This window comes from Opisthorchis viverrini, assembly GCF_000715545.1.
Source record: "Opisthorchis viverrini unplaced genomic scaffold opera_v5_79, whole genome shotgun sequence".
Classification (NCBI taxonomy): domain Eukaryota; kingdom Metazoa; phylum Platyhelminthes; class Trematoda; order Opisthorchiida; family Opisthorchiidae; genus Opisthorchis; species Opisthorchis viverrini.
In genome coordinates, this window is record NW_008751737.1 from 1,571,503 (window position 1) to 1,586,920 (window position 15,418).

At 46.2% G+C, this 15,418-nt stretch overlaps 1 protein-coding gene across 1 annotated transcript in view; it reads left to right on the forward strand.

Annotated features, from left to right (window-relative positions):
* Nucleotides 1-1,277: 1,277 nt before the first annotated feature.
* The window catches only part of T265_04753 (hypothetical protein), a gene marked incomplete at both ends in the record, with an annotated part of 47,652 nt that continues 33,511 nt past the window's right edge, over nucleotides 1,278-15,418 (forward strand). Inside the window, 2 exons of the mRNA XM_009169566.1 lie at nucleotides 1,278-1,901; nucleotides 12,405-12,491. Coding sequence (XP_009167830.1) covers nucleotides 1,352-1,901; nucleotides 12,405-12,491 — 637 coding nt within the window. The remainder of the gene's footprint in view (nucleotides 1,902-12,404; nucleotides 12,492-15,418) is intronic.

Sequence of the window (15,418 nt, forward strand, 5' to 3'; positions counted from 1 at the left end):
GAGAACGCTGTTGGATTTCAAAGGCGAAGAAGATGGAGGATTTCGCTGCAGGAAACAGACGCGCCCTGTTTCAACTGATTCAATCAATTGGTCAAAAGAAGTTAGGTGTTAGTGAGACAACGTGCAAAAAAGACGGAACAGCAAGTCACTCCGTCAATCACCGTCATGAGCGGCGGGCTGAGCACCTCGAAGAACAGTTCAGCTGGTCTCCCTCAACACAACCGCTGGAAGAACTAAGCGGGCCCGAATGGAACACTGACACCAACCTACCATCAGCAAGCGAAATCCAGTGTGAGATTTCAGTCCTGAGGCGCGACAAGGCACCTGCCCCGGATGGCCTACAACCCGCGCTCTTCAAAAGTGGCGAGGTCTTGGTGAACAGCTTGATAACCATACTGCAAATTTGGAAGGAAAAACAGAATACATACCAATGGAGCACCTCGACCGTCATCCCAGTCTCCAAAAACAAAGCAAGAACGTCGTGCGAAAACCAACGTGGTACCAGCCTGGTATCCGTCGCATTCAATGTGCTCTCTGGCACTATTTCGCGCAGGTCGATGGATTATCGGCTCCGTCAATCACCGTCATGAGCGGCGGGCTGAGCACCTCGAAGAACAGTTCAGCTGGTCTCCCTCAACACAACCGCTGGAAGAACTAAGCGGGCCCGAATGGAACACTGACACCAACCTACCATCAGCAAGCGAAATCCAGTGTGAGATTTCAGTCCTGAGGCGCGACAAGGCACCTGCCCCGGATGGCCTACAACCCGCGCTCTTCAAAAGTGGCGAGGTCTTGGTGAACAGCTTGATAACCATACTGCAAATTTGGAAGGAAAACAGAATACCAGCTGAATGGAGCACCTCGACCGTCATCCCAGTCTCCAAAAACAAAGCAAGAACGTCGTGCGAAAACCAACGTGGTACCAGCCTGGTATCCGTCGCATTCAATGTGCTCTCTGGCACTATTTCGCGCAGGTCGATGGATTATCGGAAGAGACAGATTCGTGAGAATCAAGATGGCTTTTGCTCTGCTCGAGGATGCATCGACCATTTGTCCGTGAGTCCTGGGGCTGACAAGCATAGTAGCCAGCACTGAGACCATAAATGGCGGTGCTAAGTTCTTTTTAGGTGAACGGGAGCTGCTGAACGGCAAAAACGAACCCGATCGGGGGAATTCTGGAGAAAGCGGCGATGCCGCGCACCAAACCGCGAATGCGTGAGTAACCGGTCCCGTCTTGGGACCACTCCTGTTTCTGATCTACGTCAACGACCTCCCAGACGTTCTTGCGAGTCCATGTTTACTTTTTGCGGACGACTTGAAATCCTGGAGTTCCAATGCCAGCGCCCTCCAAATGGATGTAGACGCTGCCAAGCAGTGGTCGTTGGACTGGCACCTTCCTCTGAATGATGAAAAGTGCGTCCATGTGTCGTTTGGAGGGGATTCAGCGAATGCCTTCGTTATGCATGGTGAAAAGGGACCAGAAAAAATCATGAGGATAGATGCCAAAAAAGATATGGTCATCTGGGTCTCCTCAAACTTGTCCTTCGCACCACACCATGAGAAATCGGCCCAAAAGGCATTCGCCGTTTTACGGATGATCCGACGTACCTTCTCCCGTATTACGGGAGACGTCAGACCGCTCCTGGAGTACGCCAACAAAGTTGTCTACTCAGGACGTACGAAAGACGTTACCCTCATTGAGCGTGTCCAGCGGGCCGCCACGAGAATAGTTGCCGGCCTCAAGTCCGTGGACTACGAAACGCGTCTCGCGACGCTTGATCTATTTCCCCTGGAGTACCGTCGCCTCCAAGGGGACCTAATTCTTACCTACGCCCTGTTTGAACAAAGCTTGACAAACAGGTTTTTTACCGTTGACCCAGCAAACACCCGGCGGGGACATAGTAAGAAAATCTTCAAGCTCAGGGCACACACATCCGTTAGACAAAACTTTTTTTCATTTCGGGTAGTAGCTGCGTGAAATGACCTTCCTCCGACGGTTGTACACGCTCCTTCTCGAACCCAATTTAAAACACTATTAGACATTTATTTATGCGAATCCTCGCGCTGGCGAGCATACTACCCCGCGCTGAGAACATAAAGAGCAATGCTACACCCTTTTTTCACTTGTGCCTTTCAGCCACTGACCGACAAGAAGAACAAGGAGGCGCGCTGTTATTGGTCAGCAGATGGGTCAATCAGAATCACGTACCTCGAGCTCACGAACTCAGAGTGATACACAGGATCGAGGTTTTCACCCAAGTTTCCCGAGTCGGTTTTGTTCTTGTCGTTCAGAGGCTGTCGCTCACCTGGAAGGCACACTTGAAAAAAGGGTGCAGCACTAATTTTTGGAAGCGGCTGATTTCACGAAGCTAACTCAGGGACTTCCAGGAAGCAGAGTCAGAATTTTCATGAAGGAGCGAAAGGTTTCGAGCATGAAAAACGTGCTCATGCTTGTGGACAGCTTAACTCAAGCCAAGAACGACGGTTCCATATAGGATGGTTTTTTTCGACTCCTCAAAGGCATTTGATCGAGTCACACATGTCTCGCTGCTCCACGAACATGCTCATGCTGACAGCTTAACTCAAGCCAAGAACGACGGTTCCATATAGGATGGTTTTTTTCGACTCCTCAAAGGCATTTGATCGAGTCACACATGTCTCGCTGCTCCACGAACACGAGTTTCAGGGGAAAACTATACACGGAATAAAACTGTTCCTATCATGCAGAACATTCCGAACGGAACTGAGCTTGACCAACTCTGCTCTGGCGCCGGTCTCCGCTCGAGTTTCTCAGAGCTCCGTTCTGCGACCAATGCTGTTTCTGATCAGCGCCAACGGAAGATTGTTAACTAAAATTGTTATAATTGTTAATTACTGGTCGTTTGCTATGGCATGGTGTTTTGACACTCATCTAGCACTTATTTTAGTGTCAATAACGTGTGAGGCTCCCCGTGATTGTCTACCTGCATTTCCGATCAATCACTCAATGTGGCGTCTTGTTTCATTTACGCCAAGGTCTAGGCGTTCAGTCAAACCTAACGTCAAAATGTACACGTGTACTGGTCCGCACCTCACAAACACCAGAGGGATGTAATGCGGCCAAAAAATTTGAGCCAGATGCAATTTTGACGACCAACATTCGTTGAATGTTACCTCAGACCATTTCTTACTAACTTAACATTGCGTACCTCCATGAAAAAAAGCCTCACGCGCTGGTATATCGTTATCTCAGAGAGCCAGACGTACAGAAAACACTATTTCAGGAGGGTGACAGCTTGATTTGAGGCTATACGCTTACTTACTTAAATATATAAGACTCTCCAAACACATATTTCAGGAGCAGCAGACATCCTTCAAATTTTTACGTACGGGTGTGATTTGATATGTGCGGTTCCATCCTTATAACTAGCTCTTTTTCCCTTAAATTTAAGGTTCGAAAACAAGAAATGACTTTGCATTAAGTGGGCAAGCGCGCACAAGAGGAATGAAAATAACGTTTTTAAGACTTCTCCCATGCCAACAAAATACCATACCAATGTTTGCATTTGTTCCTCTTAGACTAGGCTGGGCCACCGATATGATGTGTACAACCAATGAGCCCTAACTTGGGCGGAGAAATCCCGGTACGGATGTTTTTTATGTAAGCCTTATACTTTGGTATCCTAATTGAAATGTTAATACGGTATAACGCGACGTCTGTTTAAAATTTGCTCCATGCGAGCAAGGAGTATGGAAACGTTAGGCAACCAACGTTCCGTGCAGAGGCCGGCGCTGTGAACAAAGCGCGATTATTATGTCAACAAGCAACATTTATTATAGAAAAAAACAGCCTAGCTTCGACCGACTTCCAGTAATTAATTGTGTATACAACCAGAAGAAAACCAGAGAAGCAAACTGAAATTTGCGTTAACACCAGCATCCCGTTCTTAAGATTGCGAAATCACACTAATTTCACAGTTGCAATCTCTAGTGAATGAATTTATCCGAGCTCATCCAGTGAACCTGGTCCCTGTGTTGAAGTTCCAGAAAATGACGGTCGTTTGCGCATAATATTATACAAAAAATTTCCAGCTTAATCAGCTTTCTGGCTAGTACGTCCAGAAGCCATATGCTAGGGTTTGTGGTAAGTAGAGAAGAGGGGACTTCGAATAGAGCAAGCGTATTGAGTGATTTGAGCACAAACGTGCATCTGGCCGATTTGCGGAAAGCCCGATTTACGTGCCTACATTTTTGGTGGGACAGGCGGAAAGCCGAAGGTAGAAGAAAAAGCAGAAAACTTTGGCACTAAATGCGTCTTCAAATCCACCCCTACGTATGGACCTAACCGGGTCACACAAAAGCTGACGCGAAATCAAAGTAAGTTGACTGCGGGTCTTGGAGGGCCCAGATTATCCTAAACTATGTGCGGAAATGTTATAGACCAAAATGCTCACATGAAGCAAGCACAATGCAGACAGTTAAAATCGGCTCGTATGTCAACCTGAAAAGAATCCGAAGCCGACATTCTATAAACTTCCCAATCAATGCGGGGCTCTTGTAAATGTCATAGATGTCCCAATAAGTGAGTGTTCCAAGCCCTCTTAGCACGAAATGTCCTTAAAAAGTGCCCCCCGGTTGGTGATTAAATTATTTACACACCTGATGGAAACCATACGCTTGATGTTCGTTGCGTGGCAAATGACGCTTTTAAGACACCGTCCCCAAAAAAACTATGGGTGCAGCAGGTAGACGCAAAAAACGGAAGGCAACTTCAGCAGCCCACGCAAGCTTACTACCCGTAAATGGCAGCCAAACTATGAACCAATAGGATACACTGTTAACCTCTGTCCCTGATAGCTCTTTCCAGTCATTTAGTCTTCATTGATCTTGCAGATTGTCTGCCAATTTTTATATGCAATCCCGTGGTCTGCCCTATCGTTTTGCGTTTACTCAAAATTTCACGGAAAATACCGGGCGGAGAGTACTTCTCATCGTTCAGTTGGATGATAGGTGCCTATTTGATGACAACGCTAGCGCTGTCTACAGCTGATGCTACATCAAACACGTAGCACAAATCAAATTCCAGGCGTGAGTGCCAGATCAATCAAATTATCGCGACAGACTTCAGGCGCATAACGAAACTCTTTGAAGCAGGGCAACGAAACAAATCAACACATCCAAAAGTCGCTGATATATATTTAGCCGTCCGGGACAAGTCTCCTACTTAGATCCTCACTGCCCTGGGGGGAAACCGGTAGGTGACGGCGGATCAATAATATGTTCAAAACCACAGTAGGCTACGTCAAATTATCAGTAGAATAGTGTCCTGGGGCTGCCTGTGCCGGTCCGAAGAATGTGCGAAAACCAACTCCGTTTCAAAGAAGGCGAATTGTTATCAGCAAAATACAGCATCCACAGGTGTGCGCTTTTTGATCAGTCACAATAGTTCTGGCCTCAACCTCCAGGATCGTTCGATATAGCCATGTGAACGCTGCTGTAACCATTTCCTTCTGCCGTCAAAATACACACTAAAGCTCACGACATTGGGCTCTTGCGGTAGTGGGCGAAAGTCAGGAACCGACATAGAAGTAGATCGGGTGCGCCGCTTGGCTGTTGGTCTGTTTATAACGTCAAACCCATACCCACTGCTACATATATCCAAACTCCTAACGGTGAGGGTGACCAGCCAACCCTCAGTGACGTAACCATCTCCGTAGCCGATGTTTCTTCCTTCTTGTACAGATTAAGGACTCTGTTGTGCCACGGGCCGTCGGCATCCCACCCTGTGATCTGAGACAAGGCTGCCAATATATTGGAAACTTTGTACTGAACAGTTCAGTCAATATTAATTATGGAATGGTCCCCTTCTAGGGGAAGAAATCTGTAATCCACCTGCATTTCAAATCCGGACCCAGACAAGCTCATTCCAACCATAAGGGAACCCGACATACATCCTCCCAATCAGAATAAATGAACGTCTGGTCAAAGGTCCATTAACCAAGTTCCTTCTGGCTACTAGTGCTATAGATGGAGTATGGAGTCCTGTCTCAAAGATCTGTTAGTGGCTGCCAGCCTCACTTGTTTGAGACATTCACAGCAGCCTACGCCGCTGGAAACTCCGCTTTAACAATTTACTCGGATATTCAAAAAGCCTTTACCAGGTTCTTCACGCACCTCTGCTACATAAACTTAGTACCGTTAGCTTCAGTAGAAACTTATTTCAGCGATTCGCCTCGTACTCATCTAACAGGACGCAAATAACGCTGCCAATCACGGGTAGTGTCATTCAAGGGAGCGTGCTAAGCTTCACCTTCTCCCTAATGTAGATCAACGACGTCTCCGGCGGCATATCCCTTGGTATAGTCTTCACCTTCGCGGACCATATAAAAATCGAGTACACATTTCTCCCTTTTACAAAAGCCCATACCTTTCACCAGATTAATCAAGACTTAGATTCACGGACTTGCTGGTCAAACGACTATGGCCTATGTCTCTACATGAACTCCTGCATGATGTCCTGTCGCTGCTCCATCCCGGCTGATATTTTCACAATTGCTAAAATCCCATCACTCATTCCGCGGAGATAAATTATCTCGGCCTCAGCTACTTCTGTACTGTCCACTCACATTTAACTGTCCTCCGTCTCAGGTAGTATAACGGTATGTATAGGCAATTTTAGTTTGACATCAATGACTGAACTCCTGAGTGCAGGACTGTGACAAACGTTCATTTTTTCCTCCTACAACACCCATGACTTTCTAGGCCCTATTAATCTAATCTCAAGTCATCTCCTGAAGCTTTGACCTGTGGCAGTACGTGCTAGGGATGTCCTATTTAACCGATATCCAGTCAAACCGGTCTGTGCATTACACCTGAAGAGATCACGACCGGACAGAAAAATAGATAGTACCTGCGATACTGCATTGGTTTTGCTCCCCCTACGGAATCGCCTGGTGAAATCACAACATTTCGCTGCCCACAGAACGGCATATCTCAGCCCAACTACCACAACCACAACGTCCGCCACGGGGCTGTCCAGAAACTGAAGTATCTCAGTGCAGTGGTCGCAGGGCACTGCCATACTCAGTTTGATAACATACCCGCAACTGTTCACTTCCTAATTTGACTTCGCCCACTCGCTCACTCGCCCACCCGCCCACTCGGTCCATTACCTGAAACCAGAATTGGTTTTCATCTACCCCCAGCCGCATCCGGGACCTGCTCATTACAGTCCACTGGACATTCCACTGAATTTAAACATCTCGTCGTCTTTTACTTTGTGCTGCTCACCAAGCCATTCATTTTCCGTGCAATTTGCGTTCCATCTTGCGTGCTGCGCAAACTCCTTCTCTCAGGGAACTTTTACACCTCACTTTGCTACAGCGGCAAAGCTGGTGAGACTCTCCAGTCACCGTCACAGTGTGGTTCTGATTTTCCTACTACAATTTGACCGTACTGCTTATTTTCCCGTTTCATCGCCTCCACTTACGCTTATCTGTGGCTCTGGCCATACGCTCAAGACCCAAGGCCATGAAGCCACAGTGACGGTTTATGCCACGTTCCGACGCACACACAAAATTTCTCTGAAACCGTGGGTCGAAAAAGGGAACCTTCGACGTACATTTTACTATTTGATGGTAATTATTCGGGTGCCCAATATCTCTCCACGCGGCCACAGTTCTATTAAAATTTGTGTAAACGAACCCAGAGATACCTGTAGTCGCGGATTTCGCAATTTATTGGCTGCCAGTGGCTTTGCCTACGCGTCCTAGTTGCACACCACAAATTTATCCATAGTCGTGTTTTGAAATATAGGAACCTTTAGCACGAAGATTTTGCAGTTACTGGTTATTATTCAGGCGCACAAGATCTCCCCAAGCAGCCGAAGTTTTATCGAAAGTTATTTAAATGAACGAGACAGCCATGTCTACATTGGGGACTCAAAAAAGAAAAGTGCCCTGAAGGTTTGCTAGAACGCACTTTGATGTGAATTAGAATGCCGCTCGAAATAACAAAATCAAAAATTGTCACAATTACTAGGTAGAGGCAACGCTGCCCAATTCCAACAACGGAAATCGATATTTACGTGTAGAAATGGTCATGTGGTCGATGTTAGCTGGCGAGGACGTATGTGAGCACGAGGAACGTGCATTGGCTAGATCGTGCACAACTAAGGTAGCTTGCAACTTGCAGAGACATGAAATAAGAGATATTTGTTGGTGTTGCCCCTTCGTGGGATGAGCTGACCACAGAACCGAGCTGTTACGGCCTGGGAAAATGCGTGGAGCTTTGCGAAACCGGTTGCTTCTGAGGCGTCATATCACCTGTTTTTTAGGACTCTCATAACATCTTTTCCTTTTTTATCAATGGATATTTCGCTTTATAGGGCGATTGCTTGGAGTGTATACCACGACCAGGGCAAGCTTGGACCGGAATCAATTTTTCTTTCCTTAATTACAAAAGACGGATTATGGGGCTCATTATGCGAAAGGAGTATGTGTTGGGGAGAGGACATGCAGTTGAAGCAAGAGTTGTCAAGCATGCAGCATTTGCATCGTCGTGTACATGAAGCGCAGCAGGGAAGCTCCAAAGGCTTCCATACACGTGTCCGGTGAGAGCGCCTTCTTTGCATTCCCACTTAAATTCGTAATCGACGGGATAATGAGAAGAACGCTGAAACAACTTCTGGACCCGGTTTTCAAATATCTTTTGGCAAAAATCTTGTCGATCTGGAGTATGCAGGCGTTCTCATCTTCGAAGAGGAGGAAAATATGTTTTTAGATGACCTGACGAAAGTCATTCTGTCCATTGGTGTGCACCTTGTACGCACAAAGTGTCACGTTACCATAACGACGATTATTCACAACAGGTGGATGGCGTACCGTCAGGCATGACCACAAGATTAGTCAGAATAAAGCTTAAGTTTGTAGCTGCAGGTAATGGAACAATCGAGTTGAAGGGTACACTCAAGCGAAGTAAGGGCAAAGTTGCGGGTATGTTATCAAACCGGGTGTAACAGTGCCATGGCATCATTGCACTGAAATACTTGGGTTTCTGGACAGCCCGTGATGGACATCATTTCTGGGATAAATAGCCTACGATGTGCAATCCCGTTAGGGGATGGATATTCTTGAGAGGCCGAGAAAATACTCAGAGGTAGACCAAAGTCTTTTTAAGATCGCAGTTTCGGATTAAGTGGTTTAAAGTAGCTGATTGGACGCCAAGCCTCCTCCAATCACTAGATCCTAGGGCTCACGTCTACACCACCTGGTCTTGAAACTGATAAGTAAATACCCCTCTTTAGCTTTAACTCCGCCGCGCCCAATAATGCATATGGTTGCAGAATCCCGCCATTTAGTCATCGACGTACACACGGCTCCCTCATTATCGCCTATTGGACTAATTCAGCAAGCAGTGAGTTTAACTTTCTAACAGTATGTCTCCGGGTTCAGCGCGGACACCGACCGGGAATTGTGAACAAAGAGATTTATTAGGCAACTGGTGAGTTAGCTACTGCAACTTTGTTTAATTATTCGTTTTAAATGATAACGCGGAAGATATGCAAGATTCGTAATCGATTATACATTTTTTCAGAAACCTTGTCGAGTAAAATACTGAGAATTGGATTAACCACACATTGTGTTTGTGCCGATACAACCAGTAAAGAGAAACATGATTTTTTAAAGATGGCTGTGTATTTTCCAGGCATGGGGTGTTAGCAGGTAGACGATGTATGGATATGGAGGACCGCTGTTGGTCATCGGATTAGTTCATTGTGTATAGTATGGACATTATTGTCAGCTACGAACACGCGCACGAGCCCGGTAGTTACTATAAATAGCCTCGACGGGTGACATTCAGTATAGTTACGAGTATGACGGACCATCGTTGGCAATTGGACTGGACTACTGGGCATGGTTGAAGCCTTATACACAGAGCTGCACATAGACACGAGCCTTGCAATCGCGCAAAGTAGCTAAGGTAGGCAATATTGACTACATTTTCGGACATGACAGACCGTCGTTGACCGTTGGATTAAGATATGACACATAGTTGGAGCCTCGTTTTTATCGGCCCGCATAGATAGTGGTCTATATTTACTATAGATAGCAGACATAAGCGAAATTACGCACGGTTATGGGTATGACGGGCAACCTTTGGCGGCCAAATTAGGAAACTGTGCATAGTTGAGGCCTAATAATTAGCGTCGCATATAAGCCTTAGCCTAGCAGTTTCAAAAAGTAGTCAAGGCGAGCAATATCGCGTAGAGTTTTGAGTACGAGGTCCGTCGCTCACCATTAGATTAGCTATGCGTACATAGTGTAGGCCACGTATTCATCGATTTGCATAAATACTTGCCGGTGTTTGTCATAGGCAACAAAGAAAACATTGTGAGTACGACAGATTAGGTTGGATTAAGTTACCAGTTAATCAACGCCGCACATGGACACGGAACTAGCAGGTACGATAAGTAGCCAGGTAAGGTGACATTGAATGCCGCAATGAGTATGACCGGTCAGCAGATTAGGTTATTTCACGCATAGTTGAGGCCTCCTTTTTACCGACCCGCATGTATAATGGCGCGGTGTTTGTTATAGCTAAGAAAGATAAGCGGCATCACGTATAGTTATGAGTATGAAAGACTGTCGTTGACCAAGGGGTTATGTTATTGTGCATAGGTGAGGTCCCATAAACCGGTGAGAAACGCGACTCGTTGGTGGTCCACGACCTTGAAATTTCGCTCGCTTAAACAAAATACTATAAACGAAATATCACCGAAATGGCCGTGGGCTAGACGCACGCCGAAAGAAATGTGCTAATAGATTGGACTAACTGCCCGTTAAAGTTACAACTTCGAAAACCCAAAAGTTTCGGCGAAAATATTCTGAGTGTGCAAACTGCCAGCAATGGCTTTGCCGATCGCCTCTGAGGACGGTGGAAAACTTTATGGAAAACCTTTTTACTTCGCTTGTTTCCTTACACATTAGACTTAGAGATAACCTCAAAACGACCCAGACAATAAACACGCCCATTACGTCTGCGCAATCACAAATTAGGACAGACATTCGCAACCCGGATATAAAAAATTCTCCTATGGTTGTGCCAATCGCCCCGCTGAAGCCAGGGAATTCAGCACAGCTAGTAAGATACAGCATACGCCTTATCTGGCTTAAGACAAGGTTCGATTTTCACTGATCCAATCCACCGACCGACGCGCTGGATAAACCATTGGGTTTGTGGGCAGAACAAGAAGATGGCAGATTAAGATTGCCACTGTTTCTGAGTTCTTGCACGAATTGAACGGACTTGATGGTACCGACGGTGCCGCTGGATAAACCATTGGGTTCGTGGGCAGAACAAGAAGATGGCAGATTAAGATTGCCACTGTTTCTGAGTTCTTGCACGAATTGAACGGACTTGATGGTATTCTCAATAACACACCAGTATGGGAACTATTATAGATATGTTGAACTGCGGGCAAGCCATCACACTGGGTATAGTAGTCGCGGGACCGTCATTGCGACGCCTTACTTTGGTTCGTGTACAGCCCCATACATGAACCTCTTGGATGAGTCGTTTATGTTTGTCATTGCAGTTAGGGTATTCTTGGGTCTATCAAGGGTTCGTGGTGGTCCTCCAATAACGCACGGTAACTTTGCTTCCCTGCCCGTGACGGGTTGTTAGGGATACTTCGGATAATGCCCACCCCAAATGATGCTGTCCCCCTTCCCTACCCTTTGTGTCGACAATCCCCGCCAGTCATGCTTTCACTCTGGCTGTAACATTATGATCATACCTGACGGTATGCCAGCTATAAGTTGGAATAAATGTTATTATTCATTGCTGCCATTCATACGAGGTAATAAGACAGCCACGTATAAAGTGGGGTCCTAAAATTTTTAAGTGCCCGAAAGGTTTGCTAGATAGTATGCTGATGTGAGTTAGAATGTCTCCCGAAATAACAGACAGTCAAAAGTTGTCACAATTCTAAACTACTACAGTGAGGCGACTTTGTCCCATTGCAATAACGGTAATCGATATTTACGAGGAGGTCAACCGATATCGATGAGTTAAATGCACGAACCCGCATTGCTCGGGTCGCGTTCGCTAATCTGGAACACCCATGTCGCCAGGGCGGTACAGCCGTGAATATCAAGTAACGTGCGTATTGGGCTGCAGTACGGGCTGTTCTGTTGTATGACCGTGAGATCTGGCCTGTTTGAAAAGCGGAACGAAGACGTTTTCAGGTTTTTTGACAACGGTTGTCTGAAAAACAGCTCGTGTTAGTCGGTGTCGGAAAATCCGTAAGGTGGCAGTTATGGAACGATTTTCCGGTTGTGGGCCGGAGGTTCCCACTGAAGAACGTGTCCTTGCAGTATCGAGCTAGATCATTATAGTTACCTGAGAACGTTGGATTGCATCAGGTTTGACTATCTTACTAGCTCACCTATTCGAACATAGTCGACATGATTCCAGAAGTGAAGATGGGTTGCAATACTTGGATATGAAAAGTGAGTGGGATGAAGCCCAGAAGGGCGCTCCTTGTTGGTTGGATTGCTAGTGTGATTCAGCATTTGATGTCTACAGCGGCATCCATGGATGCACGTTTGAGGACGCACGTGGCCCGTGGATCTAACGGCCCAAGTCTACACCACTTGGTCTTAAAACTGATAGGTAAATACCCCTCTTTATCTTTAACTCCGCCGCGCCCAATGGTGCATATGGTTGCTTAATCCCGCCATCTAGTCATCGACGTACATATGGCTCACTTAAATAAGAAGCTACGAGCAACGTGTCATCGGGAGGGAAAATTTTATTAGACTGGATCCTCGTTAATTCACAACTTCGAATCCCTTCTTGTTTCGGCGAAAATAATCCGGATGTTCTCATAGTCGGCGGCCGGTTTTGGGATTTGTTTTGTGTTGGCCGGTCAGAACTTGGTAGTTCTGTTGCCTCCACAGATCCGTTATTCTGGTTCTACATTTTCTGTAGTCTGAAGTTTTATTTATCACGTATCAGGCGGGAAGCCTTTTGCTATAGGCTCGCTTGTATTTCCTTTGCCTGCCACCTTCAAATCTTAACGATCATATCCTGTCTCATCTTATACGTCCCTCATAAGAAGGGAAGAACCCTTGTAATTTAGGTTCCTTACTCATGCCACTTCTGGTGCGACCTAGTCCACTTCGGGTAACGCCCACTGTCTATCTCACTGTCTCTTTCCCATGAAGTTCCCGGTACCCATAAACTTTATTAGTCTTGGTTTCATCTGACTGCACCATTATGATCACGCCTGCAGGTATGTCACTGGCCAGTTCGGAATAAACATTGTTATTGAACGGCAAATGTTATGAAAATATACGGCAGTTGTGTTATTAACCTTGTTTTGTACGGTCGACGAAGGTGCGTTTGGATAAAAGAATGGCAGGAGTCAGAACGTTTATTGGCGATTTCTTTTTGTCCTTCCCGAAAAGATAGGTGTGGAAACACAAATGAGGGGGCTTGCCGGTAGTTCCATGGAGCTAAATGGAAAGAGCTAGGACTCTCACTAGAGTGGTCTTTCCTAGAGGAGAGTGGTTCGCGCTCCGGTGTTACTACTGTTGCGCTCGTTTGTACGGATTAATGTTAGAGCCGGGGGTACTGGATGAAACATAACCCAGCTGAGACTTCAGTTTTGATGGCATCTAACTAAGATGATGGTGCTTAAGAGACACTGATTAAAATCCCTTAAAGCGTGTAGCCAAAAGTCTACCAGCGTCGACAAGAATAAGATCCCTTGTTCCTTGTCCCGGCTCGAATGTTGCGAGGACATCATCATCATCGACATATGATACCAGTTTTCAACGCCAATATTTCGCTGCCGCACAAACGTGATTTATTTGAAAGCCTTGTTTTTGCCTGGACACCACACCGGAAGTGACCACGGCTTCTAGACTCCAGCAGGATTAAAGTCGTTTCCGAAAGAAATGGAACGAGCCATTTTAATAAGCTATAATGGATGCACTAAAATATCATCTACCTCATTTTCCCAGGCACTTCTCTCTCTGAACAGTCTTTCTGAATTTGTGGGTGTAAAATCCTTGGGGGACTGCTTTTAACCATTTCGTTCACAAACCTCTGGAGTGATTCCGTCTCATCCGAGGGTAAGTACTTGCGTTTTCGAGCAACCGGGGGAATTACCACACGCTCACATTGATCCCCTGGCCCCTTGTTGTGTTGGTTCGTTGTCGATTCAAACGCTTCGGTTGCCTTCGTGAGGTTTTGCCTGGTTTACATGATCTTTGCATACGCGGATTAATATTTTCATGGTTACCTTTTGCTGCGTGTGGTATAATGCATTTTAGAGGGGGGATTAACCCCATTTCATGGACACAACTTCGAAATTCCCTCGCTGGTAAGTTTCTTTCTCCATCCCACTAGCTAACATCAGCTTTTAATTTTTATCCTTTCCAGTTCTGTGAGCAACACCAGCAGCATGAGAGTATGGATCCTACAGATCTAGCGGAACAAACTAGGGTGGTAATGACACGAATGCCCTGCCGTTGGCGCAGACTCGACTCTCCTGGTCTCTCTAGGCAATTGTTACCGACCAACACCCTTGCGTATTCTTTGATTCCAATAAATTTTATTCCAGGGCTTATAGATCACCAAAGAGGGTTCCGCCTCACTGGGCCACCTGGAGTTTGGTGAAACAGGCGAAAACGCTCTGGGTGCGACGGCAGTCCAAAGGTGGGGACGAGCATCAGTGTTCCAGCCGTCGCAACTAATCGCATTACACAACCTTTGAAACCTGTCGATACCACCATGCATTTACCGGAAGGCCTCGAAAAGGGCCAATCTGAAAACAAGCCCAACCCCTGCAAAACCCGATAACGAGCCTCAACCAATCAGAGGGATAATTGCTGAATGTCACCTCCATTCCTCCATTGTGTTCGCCGCTAACTCCGGTGGGTGTTTACTTTAGGTTACCCGGAAATTCAGGTAAGGTGGTAACTGCCAGTGAGGAAACATTCTGGGAGGATTGCTGAGGATCCGACAAAAACTGGTACAGCACATTGTAACAAAGGAGTATGTACACGAAAGTACCGTAGACAAGCTGTAGGTCCTGGTGCACCCGTAACCGTATAGGAAACGCAAACCTAATTTCGTCCACGTCGTGGTGATTGATTCCCCGAAGGACGATGTGCGCAGAAAACCGTGTTCGGGGGATAAGTTATTTATTGCGGCGTTCGGTAGATCGAGAAGCTGAAGTCGAATATACACTACAGGGTGAATATTGCTGGCAATTATGAGTCCTTGAAAAATATTTCATGCAAACAGGGCTTGTAAGGGCGGCTGTTTTGACTTTGATACTAATGTTGTGCGGGAATATACATAAAGTCGCCTTCCATTGAAAATATGCCGGGTAACCCAAAATCTGTTCGCCACCGACGAAGTCTCT